Here is a 17944-nt window from a genome sequence, read left to right on the forward strand (position 1 = left end):
AATTCACAGCCTGCACCCGCTCATGTTCCTCCGTCAAATGAGGATGCTTTACCAAAGTTAGATGAAAAGCAACCACCAGTTCCTCCGGCCCAGGAACCCGTTCCAGAAGTCCTGAAGGGTCTTCCACCAAGGTATTGTACATGTATAACAAATTTACATATGATATTTGTCGGTCCCACAGATGCTTGTACAACTTGAACAAGTCTATGTCTCTGTTGATTTGTAAACTGATTTACCTGTAGAATTTTCCATTGTTTGCAACATTCTGTCGCAAAACAAAGCCATAATATTTACATTGCAACAAAATACTTATATTACTACCAGTTACATTACTACCATTGAGTCATGTGTATTAAAGTATAAATGCATCTTCTAAAAGCATAGAATGACAGGAATGAGCAGGTTGTATGGGAAAAATGTCAAATAATTGCATATTGGTTAAACATTTTGTGGGTGTTTTTTGACTGCTTATGTACCTGCCTACCTTTCGGAATTCTTAGTTGATGGAAAACAATCTGGCCTAACTGCATGGAATTCAAAATGGCTGTCGACCTTGTATCAACTCTATGGGGAAAAATTAAATTTTTAAATTTTCAAAAAACAGAGAGAGTGAAGATTTTCCTTACTCCCACAGAGTTTCAAAATAAGGCCCCGCAAGTGGTAGACCAGAAAGTCTTTCCTCTGGGCGCATTCTACCTCAATGCAATATTTTGACTAAACCGTTGTTATTTAATTTCTCAATTTTTTATTTCAAGATGGAGAAACTGGATCATCCGTGGCATTGTTACCATAGTGATGGTGGTCGGTTTTGTACTTGTGATATGGATTGGACCCCTTGCATTAGTCGCCTTGGTAACTTATTTCCCAAAGTTCATCTCATTAAAAAAATATGCCATTTCCATAACCCTTCAATCTTTCAAATATACTTTGCAAGAAACACAGGAGTTGATCTTAGAATTCTACACATTTCTGAAGATGTCATATTACTTAAGATTTTATCCTGCTGATGACAAGATATAATAATAGCAATGTACAACTGAAATGATGTATGTTTCCACTGACGTTACCTTAGAACTTCACAGATGTAACACTGAAAGAAATGTACGGTACAATACCTGTACTTTCTATTTCATTAATTTTGTTCCAGAAAATGAGAACAATTTCTTTCTTTTCTCACCAATATATTTTATTTTAAACATAAATTACTACGATTAACAATGCAAACACAGTGGTACGTTTGTACAGTTCCCAGTGTTACTGTGTACACAATTCTGGTCCGGACTTAAATTCAAATTTGTCTACGATAACTTAGGACATAGCACAAATACGGACTGGGACTACAGTCTGACATTTGCACTTCTAAAGTGTTTTTTTAAAAGAAGAAGAACAACTGGAATTTCATAGAAAGAATGTCAATAATAAAAAATTCGTGAAAATTTTACCACAAATGGATCTTTATATCAGATATACACTCTGATTTCTTTACGCCAGATCATGATGATTCAGTTGGCGTGTTTCCGGGAGATCATCAATATTGGATATGCCGTGTACAAGTCCCAGGATCTTCCCTGGTTCCGAACTCTCAGCTGGTACTTCCTTCTATGTGCCAACTATTTCTTCTACGGAGAGAGTATACGAGACTATTTTGGAATGTTACTCCATAAAGAACTTGTGAGTATTTGTATAGATAGAGAGGAGCTGTAATTGTTGTGTACATATTAACTCTTTCGTATTCTTTTGTGATAGGAACAAACTGTAAGTTGAGAAATGATGCAATTTACAGGAATATATACACGCAAGCAGTTCTCAAGGTTGAATTCTCACTAAGGTTAATAATAGCCCTGGTAGGATTTTCCAATTGTAACATTTTTTCATTATTTAGATCACATTTGTTATATGTACATATACCAGAGAGAGCTTATCTTTTATTTTTTTGTTACTTTAAACATACCATCTATGATTGCTAATGATCACCTGTCCAGTATTTGTGTTTATTGTACGTGGTTTAAAGTTTAACCCTTTGAGCGCCAAAGTCTGTTTTTGTCCCCTTTATAAAATACACCCCTGTCAATTTTTCTCAGATTGTTGCCAAAATTTTAAGAAAAAACTGTAGCCAATGAAATGTGATATCCATTTGGTCCAAAATCATCAAAAAATTGCAGAAAAAATTCATAAAAATTGGTAAAGTTTTGCACTAAAATTTCGGCGGGAGAAAATTACAGTGCTCAAAGAGTTAAAGAGAAATGGATATCGCATATCTTGATATGTCTAATGGTTGAATATAATTGTGGTTGTCTCAGACTTCAAGCAGTGATTAAACTCAAAAACAGTCTTTCATATTCTTGAAAAAAATACTTGTATGCTGTGTTTTGTGATAATCAACAAGGAGTAGACGGATGAATTCCTTGGCATGTCACGTTTTCAACACGTACATGCATCGCAAGGTGATTGAAAATACTGATCATTTTAATTGTCTATCAATTAACGTTCATAAATCATGAAAGATTAGGAAAGGTGAATCACCAGAATGTCCTTCACCAATGTATCAGTTTTAGGTGTTGTTCATTTGACAGTTCTGAGAACTGGAACCAGGTGTTCATTTCATTGCATGCTGCTTTCACACAAGTCCAATATCCTAACTGTGTCTGGTACAGCTGGTACACGGCCAATGAACCCCTGACCTGTCCACCCCCGATTCCCTTTGAATGGTCCACACTCACAACTGGTAACAATGGTTTGGGCCAAACCATGGTTCTGAAAAGGTTAAAGTCTCAACACAATACAGGGTCTGTCAGTCAAGAGAGTTGAGGCTTTGCTTGTGCGCACGTAGACAGGTCCTTGTTCAAACCACAGTCCCTCCAGCCACTGTTGACTGTGTTCAAACTAACCAGTGAAAATGAAAAAAAGGCTAATCATACTGGAGTTTCCCAATTAATCTTCTGTGTAAGACTTTCTCATGAAAATGGAAACACTATAAAACTTTGATATTTATTGATGAATTGTTATTATTAATTTTGCAGGAATTTTTACAGCCGATTGCCGACTATCACCGTTTTATTTCATTTACATTGTATATTATTGGCTTCTGCTGTTTTGTCTTGTCATTGGTCAAGCAACACTATCTTGTACAGTTTACTCTGGTGAGTAACCCAAGAGAAGCATGTCTTTATATACTTAGTCAGAAGCTAATGTTATGAAGTGTAGTATTAGTGTTGCATAATACAATATCTTTCACTTTGTAACTTGTATCTATCTGTAATGCCTCTTCGGTCCAAAGGTCAAAGAATGGGGTCACAGATCAAAGGTCAAAAACCTATCGTAGCCCTTTTTTTCCCCCTTGGATGACCATGGAGATATTAATTGCAGATCAACTAACTACACAACCAAATATGCCTTGCTGTGAGTAATAGTCACCTGTGGTAGCAATTGGCAACAGCGCCATCTAGAGTTCAAATTGGAAAATATTTCAGTATCTGCCAGGCAATGGCTTGCTTCGGTGCTCTTATCAATAGTGAGCCAGCATCAGAAGAATGAAACGTTCATCTCAAAATTTATATGAATCGCTGTTTCCTTTTGATAATAATTAATATCAAGTACGTTATTAGTTTCATTTTGATAATGATTAATGTAAATTACATTATTATGTTACCTTGCTAATGGACAGACAAAAACTTGTGGGAATATGTTGAGATCACAAAAAAACAAATATTTTTGATCAAAATAAAATAATATTGCAGCTAATATATTCCAGTCAGCCTCGCTTTACAAATCAATGTGGGTTGTATAATATTTTATCCTGGTATATTTAAGGTTTGGAAATTTTCTTCACTTTTTGTTAACACTTTGTGTGAATGAATATTTTTCACTTTGTCTTTCAGTTTGGGTGGACTCACGTGACATTGCTGATTGTTGTCACACAGTCTCACCTTTTAGTGCAATGTGTCTTTCAAGGATTGATTTGGTTTCTGCTGTCCACGTCTATGATCATCTGCAATGACATAATGGCGTACATATTTGGTAAGGCAGTTGCTCTGATATTGTAAACTAGTTTGGAAATAAAAATTTGGCGATGTCGCCAAAATTCTCATGTCATTGTGTATATGAGAGACTTCAAGAACAGTTGTTTGTTAGGTTTCATAATGTATTCTATGTTATTTTGGGCAAGGAAAAACAAAATGCACTTCTACAGAGATTTTCTTTAAATAATAAACACTTACTATATGGCGGTACAAATGATTGATATATTTACAATCAAGTGAAAATGATCAGGTGCTCTGTAAAAAGAACGTGACCGGGACATAAGAAAGCAATGCCCTTTCATGAAAAACAGTTGGAGGATGGTATACACTACAGAGCCTATAAAGATCGCACATTTTTACTACTAGTAATTTGACAAAACAGTAACATTTTGTGTTGCTAACTCACGTCTCAGTCGCCTTCAGTAATTGTCACAGATGAATATAATTGGTGATTGAATTACAAAAATGATTGGAATATAGCAAAAACAAAAGATGATCAGCTCAACGGAGAATGGCTGATAGGGGGCCATAAATGATAAAATGTTTGAAGAGTGAATGAAAAAGAAAGGTGTTGTTAATGTTGACTGTCCTTGGTTGATATCAAAGGCATTATTGACTAATTGTGCCTATGGCATTTTTGGGGTTTTTTGCAGGATTTTTCTTTGGAAGGACATCACTGATTAAATTATCACCTAAAAAGACGTGGGAAGGTTTCATCGGGGCGTTCTTCTCAACCTTGGTTTGGGGATTTTGTGTAAGTAATTGGAAATTTAGTACAATAGAATCACAGTAACATGATATATTTGCCTTTGTGATAGACCAATAGGCTAATGACACCACACAAATGATGCCTCATGTGAAAATAGACATGAATTTTTAAAATACAGGGGATAAAATTAAAAAGCACTTGTCAGAAAACTTGAACAAAAAATTTGGCCATAATTACAATGCTGACAGTCAAGTTTTGATGAGACTGGTCGGTTCAAGCAGAAATTTTATGTGTATATAAGAAACTGTGACAGCATTTTGCTGTATCACGTGATTCATATCTGATTATTTTGTATATAAAAGATATCCCCTGTCTGGTAAAATCATCGAAAAACTATGCCTTAGCACTCAGGACGTCAGTCATACTTTTTGTATAAAACATTATTACAACTTGCACCAACGTACCTAAATCAACTTTGATTGTAACACACCTCATCCGCAGTCTGTATTCTAATTCGCCAATTGATAGTCACGTGGGATGCGTTCTTTTTGTGCTGATCCACGAAAAGACGTCATCAGGCATCATTTGTTTGAACTGTTGCCTGCCAGGCATCAGTTCCGAAAAATGATGCCCGCTGACGTCAAAAACGATATTTGACGCGAACGCGGACCGGAATGTAAACAAAGATGTCGTCTGCGGCCGATCGAAATGAATCCAGAAATTTCTTGGTTTATCCTTACTTTCTGAAGAAGAATTGAATGCTTTGGTTTCCAACAAGAACTCGATGCGGACAAAAACTATAATCAAAGGTGCATTGAACGTTTTGCAGAAGTATTGCGATCTTTTTAGGAAAAACTTTTTCTTACTGAACCACTCCAACAATGGCAACATATTACATCATAGACCTACATGCGACAAGTTTTGTGTATAGTACGTTCTTATGCATGGCTACGGATGAGGTGTGTTACAAAACACATATTGACTGGCATGAGGGCAACAGCATACGTCTTTAACCCCTCGGGCCTGTGAGTCACCCCCAAAAACAGACTGTTTCCCTCGGCCTACGGCCTCGGGAAACAGTCTGTTTTTGGGGGTGACTCACAGTCCCTCGGGGTACAGACGTATGCTGTTGCCCTCATAGCCAGTCAATATGTGTATACTGTTCCAGTTTTAATGAAAATTCAGTCCCTTTTCCTCATATAGCATACACATGTACCGGAGATCAACAGTGTTCCTTTTTTTGCTTGCTTTCAATAGAATATAATATAGATCAGTTTATTTTGGAAAGCTCATCGCTAATGATTCAATAAGTTGTCCATGGACATTTCCAACCCAGGGGTTTCATTAAGAGCCGGCAGCCTGCAAAATTGACCGGTTGCTCACAAAATTTCACCGGCTACTTTTTCGGAAAATTTGAACTCTTTCATAGCTAAAATATTTTTTACCTTCTGAAATGATACGGACAAGTTTCTCAAGCTGTGTAATCAAACTTTTCAACGGCTTTTATGGTGACATAAATTTAGAAGACCAGCGACTACTACGATCGCCTTGTACAGTTGTTCTACGATGTAGCACGCGGTCTTTCGTATACTGCCTCAATAAAAATCGGAATTGCAAAGGACGATTCTATTGGCTACTTGAATTGCCAATTCCTATGTGGTTACCTATATATACGCCAATTAAAACATGCGTACAACACCTGCCAGCCGTCATTAGCTCAATTCAAAATGGTCGATGAACAAATGAAGACGGAAGCGATCGCAAGATCAAGCTTCTCTGTACGATCTTTGGTTTTGAAGTGCACCAGGAAACAGGAGACGGATAATTACGTGGATTTAAACTGTTTTCGAAGGCAATGACCTGATTTTTTTCTCACTAAAAAACTTCCCGATTACAGTTCGAATTATAGTAAGCCGACGTGCGTTGCACTGCAGCTGCGGTAGGCGTATTATGTGAAGGTATATAACCAGCTGGACGTATGATATGTACTGCTTTTCGGTCTATCAACGCCAATAAGAATGTCGCCCAGAGTGATTAAAATACGATCAGAAGGTCACTTCAAAAGCCAGTTAAATCAAATTGCAAATGTGAGCTTCTGAACGTACAACTTTTCATATCCTATATAAAGGTTCTTACTTTGCATACCCATATAGTCAAATAACCTTGAGGGTCTTCGTTTCTATTTGCAAAATATGGTAATGATTGTCATTTTATCATTATTGATAAATAAATTACCCTTTTTACCTCCCCAGTGGTATAAAAGTTCTTCATCTACAGATTTCCATACCAAACATCAGGGTTCTTAATTTTAAGCATAACATTATACATTAATGAAAAAGTTTCTCATTTAGGCCCCTACTGTGCTTAAAATATCAGTGTTTCATCCAGGATGGCATCAACAAGGGGGATTTTCCCCCTTTACCAGAAAATTTCGGGGGATTTCACCAGTTCATGTGTTCTACTTGTACCTCTAAGGTGTGACTGGTACCATTTCATTGGGGGGAGTGGTCCCCCTTGACAAATTAATTGTGGTGCCAACATTTGAACAGAGGGAAAATCCCCTATCCCCTGTCAAGATGTAACACTGTATAATATCATCTACAATATCAAATTTATATTATTAATAATAGTGAATTATTGTAGTTTACCTCCTAAAAGCATAGAGGTTCTTAGGTTCTAGGACTTCAGTTTTCTTTGTTCAAAATATCGTCAACGTTACCACATTTTATCATTTTTACTTCCCATTTGCCATACATATATGGCAATGGGAGGTTATATGGTTGAAAAAAGTCTGTATGTGAGATGTCTGTCTGTATGTATGTATGTATGGATGTCTGTCCGTCCAACTCAAAAACTCAAAAACCGCTGCACGTATTGAGCTGATTTTTGGTGTAGTGATGCCATATATGTTGTAGATGTGCCGTTGTTAAAATGAACTTTTTAGGCCCATAGATATGCTAATGAGGTAGAAAAAAAGCGAAAATGGTCAAAAATAACTCAGGAACTACTCATCTGATCATTGTCATATTTGGGTTTTAGGTACCTTGGGCCCAACTCATTTAAACATATAGATTTGATGTCAATATTTGATGCTTTCTATTTTTAATGATTTTTTTTTTCTTTTTTTGCCATTTTAGTAAGAAATCTTTTCCTCTTAAACCAATGGTTGGATCGCTTTAAAATTTGGCATGCAGGTACCTTGTGAAAACTCAAAATAGAATTCATCAAAATTATGGCACAATTTGCATATTTGTATTTTTTGGGCAATTTTGCCATTTTTGGTTAAAAAAATCTTCTTTGAAACTGTGTATGCCATTACTTTCTAATTGGGTGTGAAGGCTCCTAGGAGTGACCTGAAGATGACTCAGTGAACTCAAGCTGAACTTTGCAAATTTCGTGGTACTTTTTGTCATGCTTTCAAATTTGGTACATAGGTGAAATGTAGTAGGTCATTCATTCAAAGTCAAGTACTGCCTGTGTGAATGAGCAGATTATGATTGTGCTGTTCCAGGCTGAGGTGCTATTTATAGGAATGATGTAATGTTAGACGGTAATTGATGTTTTAACTGAATTTGACTTACATCGTATGTAACTCTTGTACTGTATAAACCCTATCAATTCACCCAGAAAAAAATAATTAATATGATTTTAAATAATTGAATTAATGAGGATATCAACAAAGCCAAAATAATTTTAGTGTAGAATTATTAGAATGTTCAACTTTTTTGAGTTCATGGTGAAATGCTTACCATCTTGGAGGATTAAAACGTGTAAAGGCAACTTTCCTGAATCCCAACTTTGACATATTCTGAACCGTCATATATTGTGCTCTGAATGTTATTTAAAAGAAATTGCTCATAATAGTTTGTCATGATAGGTTGGTCAATTAATAGAGATAGAGAAAGTTCCAATTTCCATTTATGGTTTACTTGGTAAGGATAAAATAAAATTACTTTTTGAGGAAAAAAATAGAGTGATCAATTAAAAGAGTGGTCAAAGTGATAGGGTTTTTATGGTAAAGCTGGACTGTAAGATTCCTCATGTGCTATTTATAGCAATTATGCAATCTGTGTAAACAGTGCAATGAAAGTGTTACATGATTCCTTATAATGCTTTTGATGACCTTGAACTTCTTAAGTTGCAAACATTTGTCTCTTCTGTGTGCTTTCTCTGAGTACCTACAGGCTCAACTTATTCAACAGAACTTACTTGCAATGTTAATTTGAAAGTTAAAATGTGCTTGGTTAATAGGATGAAATACTGATAAAGATAACCAGCTGAAGATTCTTTATAACCTGACAGATATGCTGTTTTTTTATGACGTAAATGTTGATAAGCAAGTCTTGTTTACTTTAATTAGAATGTAATTAACTCTCATTTATATTATTATAAGCAGTAGTATCAAGTTGATCAAGCTAATATTGACAAGTTGGTCGGCTGTTGGAGGTTAAAAGCTGTAAAAATAAATGTATGCATGTATGCATGTCTATCTGTTTGTCTGTCTGTCTGTCTGTCTGTCTGTAGACCCGCGTTTTTTGGAGGGTCTATGGTCTGTATGTATGTATGTATGTATGTTAGTTATTATGTGCGGATGTATGTCTGTCAACATTAAAAACTCCTAAATCGCAGCACCTACCATCTTAGTATTGGTGGACAGGTGCATCGAGGGGTGGAGATGTGAATTTGTTGAAATAAACATGTCAAAGTCAAAAATATGCAAATGAAGGGGAAAAAAAGGAAAAATCCTTCAAATTGCTAAAACTTTGTAACCACTGGTCAGATTTGGTTTGAACTTGGTATGCAGCTCTTTATAATGACTTAAGTTACATTTCTTCAAATTGTGGTATAATTTTGAAAGTTGTATTTTTTGGGCGATTTTCCTGTTTTTTGTCAAAAAATATTTTCTGAAAGCACTCATTCCACTGCCTTGAAAACTTGTGTGTATGATCCTAGGGTTGACCTTTGTCAGATTTGTTCAAATTGTGGTGAAATTTTCATATTTGTATTTTGGGGCAATTTTTCCCATTTTTGTCAAAAAATCAATTTCTCCCAAAGTATTTGTTGGATTGCTGTAAAACATGATAGTCTTGATCCTAGGGTTGTTTTCTGTCAGACGTGTAAAAGTCATTATGAGATGGAGTATTTCATATTGCTGGGGTATAAGATTAATTTGGACTTGCAACGGAATTTTCTTAGTCAACCTGTAAGAATGCAATGTCACATGTGTACTAGTATTCAGTATGGCTGCAAAATGGGAGGACAGTGTCATTGACACTATTTTAATTATGAATTATCATATTTAGGCCTAATCTCCGAGGAAAATGGCTTTTATGATGTGAACACGAATTGCCCTGGAACACTGCTGACAATTCTCCTGAAAATACTAGAAATTCAAGTGACTGTGAGCTGTAAAAAGTGAATTTTAACTCATTTTTCAGGGTTTCCGGCCTTCGGCCGGGAGGGGAACACCCCCCCATAACAACCGCTTTGTGGTCATGGCAGCTGCCAGCCGCCTACTCTTTCATTCTGGCCCCCTACTTCAAAACTTAATGAAACCCCTGCAACCATTATTTTTTTAACAGTTAGCATATATCCTGGCACCATACAAGCATTTCACGTGTCCAGCAGAAGTAAGTACCTGTTTCATCTCATTAGTATTTCATTTTAGATGGAGCTACGTCCTCATACATCAATCATGTTGAATTGAATTGTCCATTCTTGTTACATATCCTATATATGAAATACCTTCTGGAAGACAAAAAGACTCTGACGCAGTGAATGCTGTTTAAAGAACTAAACCTCATTGGTTGCTTTGTAATTCTAAAACCCAGGGACTGTAATTTCTGAGTAGCTCTTCATTTGTTTTGTTCTGTGTTTTCATCAGTTGTAACTTCTTGGTCTGATCCTTTTGTACATGTTTCAATATTCTACTTGTTGAGACAACATGTGTAATGTGAATTATAATTTTTGTTCAGTATTTGTAAGATTATCAGTTGTCTTCTATCCACGCCAAAAACCTAGAAACTGTAGTTGAATTGACATGCATAGGAAAACTATTGAAAGCATTGCTTTGGTTTCAAATTTGAAACAAAAACACAACTAACTTCAATAATGTGATTTTCAAAATACACTGTAGATAGTTATAGTTGCTGTTAACTTGACCATAATTGGTTTTTGTTGCACGGATTGGTTTCTGATTTCTTCCTTCGCTTCTTGATTTCAGTATGACATTGAAGTTGGCCGATTCACCATGGACTGTGAACCGTCGTCAACGTTTGAACTTCAAGAGTACAAGCTACCAATGGTATTCCAAGGAATATTAGCTTTGGTAAGTGAACCTCAACCATATCTGACACAAATTCAGACAAAATTTGTCTCAGCATACATGTTCATTACTGCAGCTTGTGGTTGTTGGATCATTTCACACATGATTTTGTTTTTTGCAGTTTCAATCATAACGTGGCTTCAACTATTCCTGTATGAATAATTTCCAAAAGCCTCGTCAAAAATTTCAAATTAATGTCACCGGTAAAATTTTGCAAATTGATAATGGAACTATGGAACAGTGATGGAGAAAATAGCAAAGCATGATACACAAAAGAAGTTTTTTCTTCTTTCAATAGACAGAAAAGGAATTGTATATTGAGGGTCATTAATAATTTTTAGTGTAATTCAACACGGGGGACTTACACCCCAAAATCTTTTCACTGACTCATCATTATGTATCCTGACACAGGTTGGCATCTACAAGAAGACAATATGGATATATCCAATTCAAATCCACTCCTTTGCGTTAGCCAGCTTTGCATCCCTTGTCAGTCCATTCGGTGGATTCTTTGCCAGTGGATTCAAAAGAGCTTTTAAAATAAAAGTAAGTCTTGACCGTAGAGGGCGCACTATAAAATATTGCCCCACTGGGAAATGTGGACTATAGAAGTTTCCTCTATTACAGTTGAACATGGGTACATCTAACTTTGCTGTCACCATTAAAGTGGAAAATGAACTTTAAAAGTGTTTATCTTAATTACACAGTACAAACCTTAAACAATTACAAGAAGATACATGTGTAAGTTAACATTTCTAGAAAATAATCTAGACTTGAAAACAAGTCAAACATTCATCTCTATGAAAGGTTGTTTTTAAAATAAAACTCACAAAAATTACCAAAATCATAATAAATGACATACTCATTGAATATAATGTTTTATGTGTAACTGTTCCTCTGTTTGAAAGCTCGATGCTTGTGTTTCTGAAATTCTGAGTTCAACTTATTTTTGTTATTTCACTTTAACAGGATTTTGGTGATGTCCTACCCGGACACGGAGGAATCATGGACAGGTTTGATTGTCAGTACCTAATGGCTTCTTTCCTCCACGTCTACCTAAGCAGCTTTATCAGGTAAAAAAATCAGCCAAAATTGTACATTGTTTCTGTAACTTTTGCTTTTCAGCTTGTACTGATTCATCTCGGTTTGCTCAAGTCTGCAGAGATGTTGAGTGTACCGCTGTCTTGTTCATAAGTACAAAATGAGCAATCGTGTTCAGAAATGTGGACAATATCCAGCCACCGTATCATCAGTCGTCTACAAGATTATGCTGTGGTTGATTGTTTGACGATGTTTAAAGACTCAGCTCTGATTTGAATAATTCACTTTGTAGTCAATTTGGCTGCTTTTGGTTTGCGTTCACTCTTGAACCAAGTCTTGACACTGTTTAAATGTCAGAAATCTCAATTGTTGATCACGAGAAGCAATATACGGAATGAAAATTAAAAAACAAAATATGATATATCAACCAATTCATCTTTGTTTTTCTTTGTCTCTACAGGACAGCCAGCCCAGCCAAACTCTTACAGCAAGTCGTAGCGATGTCTCCAGAGCAACAATTGCACATCTTTGAAAAGTTGAAGGACCACCTTGTCAAGAAGGGGCTCCTCAACATGTAGACTGCTGAGAATGAAAACTCAATCAAACTGGACAAATTTCTGGCACTTTCATTTTTTAAAAGCTGCAATAGCTGTAACGCGTGATGAACTTTCTGTCATTTTTAATCTGTAGAATACATTTATTTCCTTTTTTTTTGCCATTCCCAAAATCATGTTGACCTACATCGTGTATAATTTTTCAACTCAGCTTGTGTGTGTGTAATTTCCAGTGCTTTTGTTGAAAAATTCTAATCCGAATGCATTTTTCAACGTTAACATTGTATATTGCACACAAGATATTATATTCCACCTACTTCAGGAGGAGACTAAGGAAGATATGCTTGTTTTCTGAAACAAAAATAATGAAAATGTTGTCAACCATCATGGTATCATCTGTTAATTTTAAAGACAGTGGGAATGTAGATTTGATCGTAAAAGATCGTATCAGACTTTATTTGACATAAGTAGGTTAATTTGGCGATCAAATTCTTAATTATTGCAAAGTTTGTTTCCCAGAAATTTATCCTGGTCGCAGAAAATGTGTCACTATTTCACATCATAGGAATCAAGATTTTAAGTGAAATGATCATCTATTTAAAAAATTTCAATATTATATTACAACATACCTCATATGAAGATTTCTTTGAATCAAGTGACAACATTCATTGTATGTGTCTAGAATTTCAGCTCTGATATGTCTTCGTGTAACCTATAAAACATTGCAGTTGTGTCTTTTGTTTTCAAATCAGATTTTCACAGACTTGAAACTTTTGTTAGCATCTGTGAAGTGTGTACAGCACCACTGTCTCAAACTTTTTCAGGAATACATTAAAATATAACTTTAATATGTTTAGAGAGATTGTTCAAAAATAGCCAGTCCTATTTTACAAGAAATACTTACTTCCATCGGTGTAAAAATTTCATCTGTACTTTTCTTTCTCTTTTCCTGTGCTCCAACTCTTTCGAGCAACACCTTGGTTTTGACCCAGACATTGTCCATGATGCAGGGCTGGCCCATTGCAGAGAATTAGGGGAAGGAGTTCGTAAAATGGTGAACCATTCTTCCCGCAACAAAACAATTTCAAATAAGACTATATTGTAAAATGTTTTCTATGTGTGTGGTGGATATCTCTGAAGCTGAGGTGACCTTGGCTGTGATTGTGAATGGGCAAAAATGAATTTCAGATTATTAAACAACTTGGTGTATTCTCATTTTATTTTTGAGTTCAATATTTATCAAAGATCTGTTGCCATGACATACCGAGCAGTTATTTTTATGGCAAAGAAATCCCAATAGCACCGGTGAATGATAATATTGCTTGACCTTTCAACTTTCTTGACCTTTGAACTCAAATAAACAGACGCTTGGTTTAACTTTCAGCAGCATGTCATGCGGTAAAAATATGAAAGTATTAATGTGGAAATAGAATAATGCAGGTTCAAAGGTCATGCATGCAAAAATTTCTTTCCATGGTGAAGTCTTTTCTTGGATTGTATTATAGCCTTTTCAATGCAAATCTGTCTCTATAGATGAAGGTATTTTAGTTATAGTATCTTTTTGGTGATAGTTTTTAGGTATTAATTTTTTAAATCACTTCGTCAGTTCTGAGATTGCTGTAATGTTATGTTTGTGATTCTCTTTCATTTGCATAAATACCTCCCATGGGAGCAGGATTCTTATTGGAAGTTATGGATATCAAGCAGCCAATGAGCTGAACTGTGACATTTAGCATCCATTGTCTTTTTAAATGCATGAATTTGAATCCCTGAGAGATCAGAATTCTGATTGGAAGTTCCTGCTTGTAAACTACCAGTAAGCTGCAGTGTTGCATTCAGCATCCATTCCTGTAAATAATGCACAATGTGCGGAATAGATCAGGGGTGTCTTTGTTTTCAAAAGCCATCGATCTTGATGATGAAAGAAAAACTTGAACTGTCAAGCCTTTGAGCCGAAGGTAATAACTGCTAGCTCCCACGTAAATTCTATAATCATCATTTCAGTACAACTGCATTTTATGTCACCTCGGTTGATTATAAGTCTGCAAATTTCAGGATTCAGTTTCATAACTAAGAATGTTTTGAAAGCTTGTCAGGTGGTCAGAAATGTAACTTTGTACTCATATACAGGACATCTGACTTTATTGATAGAAATGTGAAATGGACAGTGAAGAGTTGATTGAAAGCAACAACTGTGAATCTTTAAATTTACTGGCTGAGCCATGAGTAATCATGCTGAATTAATTAATTGATTGCGAATTTATAAAACCACAAATTGTCAGTTTTTTCATTGGTTGCTTGACATTAGTTCCAAGAAATTACAAACTACAAAATTCTCGTAAGTAACAAGCTTTTCAAAACAGTATGATTTTATCATTTAAATCTGTTATTATGGCACTGTTCAAAGATGACCAAAGTGTTCAACAGAGAGAATCTGATATGTCACACCTTTTGCCACTCGGAGGTGTAAATGAAATGCTGCATTTTATGCTGCATGGAATCAGAGGTCCTTAAACTGAGGCAAAGATTTTTATTTAACTGTAAGAACTTATGCAAATGTTTTATAAGAACCTTGGTAACATTGTCTGCTTCATTCACTGTCTGATTTCTCGGCAAAAGAACACATGCGCAATAACTAGCAAACCCCATGTGCAATGTACTCTAACTATCGTCCTGAATTAAAATAATGCAAAAGATAAATTTTATGACTGTGAAGTCCTGCCACAGCAAAGTTTATAACTTGTTCGCATAGATAGATATTTCCAACAAAGTAGTCCCCTGTATAGGATGCCATTACACCACAACCAGTCTTTGGAAAGGTCGCCCTCTATAGTTAATCTTTGGCAAATCTCAGAGGAAAATCTCAAGGTATTGGGTGGCTATATTTATTCAATGCAAAAAGTGATAATTGTAGTTTCAGATTATGTGTAGCTTTAATCAAACAATTTTTACCGTTCTTTTAATGTAGTGTTCATTTCCACTTTGGGAAAAAATATCAAGTATACAGGTAGAATACTCATATTACAAACATTTTTATTTTTATTTTAGATGTTCCTGCTATTTCCAATATGAAAAAAATTATCTAATAGTGATAAGGCTCTGCATGTTGTGGTTCATGGCAGAGATGGTGCAATATTTTTATAGCAGTAATAATAATGTATTTAGTGATTATGTACATGAAAAAAATTGTAAAAATTTGAATCAGTATGATATATGGGAATCGGTAATATGCACAGCTGCACCCTTGTGTAAAGGATATTTTTGTTTAAGTCACATTTCTTAGTCTTCGTAAGCGTCCTTCTTTTTGATGATATTGAAGATACCTACAGATCACAGTAAAATGCAAACAGTGTATGTTTTTTTGATGAATTTTTGTACTTCTTACTTGTCAGTAAATTTGTTTTTACTTTTCATTTAATTTCACTTTATTTAATCCTCATTTTTTTTGAACGTGAAATGATTGAGTCAGTCGTTGCTCCAATAGATAACCAAGCGCAACTGAAATATATCTTCCTACACAATTTTTTGTCACATTTTCAGGTACCTGTGAGGCCGAGTTCAACTCTGGCTCAGCAAATCCGCATTTCTTGCAGCCATTTTGAACATAGTAATCCGACAGTATTGTATTTCCTGTGTGATCGTTGCATTATGGGTAAATAATTGACCTCAGTGGAAAGGTCGTATCAGGTCATATGTAAACCAGGTTAACAGGCCATGACAGCTGCAGATATTCATCAGTGGAGTCAAGCGTGCTATTTATGCAGAAGTTTAAGTAATTATTTATGTGTGCCAGGAATAAATATTGTATCAGACATGTACTGTCTCATCAAAGACAAGAATTTCCATGCTGCTCATATACCGTATACGATGCTGCAAATTGACAATGTAAATTACGGTCAGTATTTTAATTACATCTCCTCATTATGAGATGGCATTAATTACATGCATGTGTATGCAATGTTACTGTAAACATATGAAGGGAAAAAATAGCAATATTGGGCGTAATGCAAATTTTTACTACACCTGTCACAAGGATGGTCTCCAGACTTGTACACACCATGCCACTTCAAATTTTTGCGTTGTTATTTGTTCCTATATGGACATCCGGTTGAGTATGATATGAAATTTAGCTCAAAGTAAATATTTGAGAGACCAAAGGTGTGTTTGGTAGACTGTGGTGTCTAGTATCATGGTATGTTCGAATAGCCTGCTCAAACTAGATATCACTTCAGCTTTCAGTGAGAAATTGAAAACCTTGACCTCACGAGTGTGGTTCAAATTGAAGCCAAGCAACTGCGATATGTATCAAATTTCTGTAATCGCTCGATTTGCTTGAAATGGATAAAAGACTTAAAAATTTCAAAACTGGTAAACAGCCCCAATCGAGACCAACACAAATATATCTTGAACATTATTATGCATCTTGGAGTGTTGTGACATCTTATCACGTGTTTTATGGTGAAATTTTGAACAAGAAATATATTTTAAATCACTCCATATTGTACAAGTATCACTGATCAGTATTTCTCAGCCTGAAATACTTACCACATGGTGGACCTCATGATGTGTGGTCATCTCTGTGTTACTTAGAGTACCTAGATTTCAAAAAAAATATTTCTTCACATTATATAGTTCATTTGTATACCCTAAACAAGCCATCACTGGCAAAACCATTACTGAGTACTCAAGTAATAATATATTCTAGTATAGAGACTCCAAAAGAAAATTGTATGGCACGTAGATTTTGTTGATATTTTGAGAACATCTACCACTCCTGAGACTGTAGCTTTTAATTATCTTTGCTCAGAAAATGAAATATTCTTATTTATTGTTTTATTGTTTGAAATTTTCGCATTTTACTCTAATAACGATAATATCAATGATATTTTCTTTCTTATTTAACAAACTCCTCTGTATACTGTAGTTTGATTTGTATATTTTGATCAAAATAGAAATAAAAATTATTAGTGATCGTTTAGCCAACCTGATTGATGAATGAAAACACTGTTCACTTTTCTCTTGTTCCAACTTCTATTGTCCTCAGGGACAGCTATTCGGGATCTCAATTTTTAAATTCTTTTCTGATCTACCACTTGTGGGGGTTCATTTTAAAGCTCTTGATGTAAGAAAACTTTTCACCATCTTAGGTTTTTCGAAAGTCGAAAATTTTATCTTTCTCCATAAGGTTAACACAGGAATGGCGGCCATTTTGGATTTCAGTTGATCATTGTTAGGCAGCTTGTTTCCTGCTTTTGTTCGGTGACCTCTATTTTTATTTTTTGATTTGGTAAAAGGA

The 17944-nt window shown here is 35.3% G+C and overlaps 1 protein-coding gene across 1 annotated transcript in view; it reads left to right on the forward strand.

Annotated features, from left to right (window-relative positions):
- The window catches only part of LOC139123015 (phosphatidate cytidylyltransferase 1-like), a 63807-nt gene extending 46176 nt beyond the window's left edge, over positions 1 to 17631 (forward strand). The window contains exons 2-12 of the mRNA XM_070688953.1: positions 10 to 131; positions 756 to 852; positions 1492 to 1671; positions 3021 to 3140; positions 3879 to 4017; positions 4673 to 4773; positions 10311 to 10358; positions 10952 to 11056; positions 11465 to 11599; positions 12023 to 12126; positions 12555 to 17631. Of these exons, the coding sequence (XP_070545054.1) occupies positions 10 to 131; positions 756 to 852; positions 1492 to 1671; positions 3021 to 3140; positions 3879 to 4017; positions 4673 to 4773; positions 10311 to 10358; positions 10952 to 11056; positions 11465 to 11599; positions 12023 to 12126; positions 12555 to 12672 (1269 nt within the window). The 3' untranslated portion in view covers positions 12673 to 17631. The remainder of the gene's footprint in view (positions 1 to 9; positions 132 to 755; positions 853 to 1491; positions 1672 to 3020; positions 3141 to 3878; positions 4018 to 4672; positions 4774 to 10310; positions 10359 to 10951; positions 11057 to 11464; positions 11600 to 12022; positions 12127 to 12554) is intronic.
- The last annotated feature ends 313 nt before the right edge of the window (positions 17632 to 17944 follow it).

The sequence above is a fragment of the Ptychodera flava genome, chromosome 22, assembly GCF_041260155.1.
Source record: "Ptychodera flava strain L36383 chromosome 22, AS_Pfla_20210202, whole genome shotgun sequence".
Taxonomy (NCBI): Eukaryota; Metazoa; Hemichordata; class Enteropneusta; family Ptychoderidae; genus Ptychodera; species Ptychodera flava.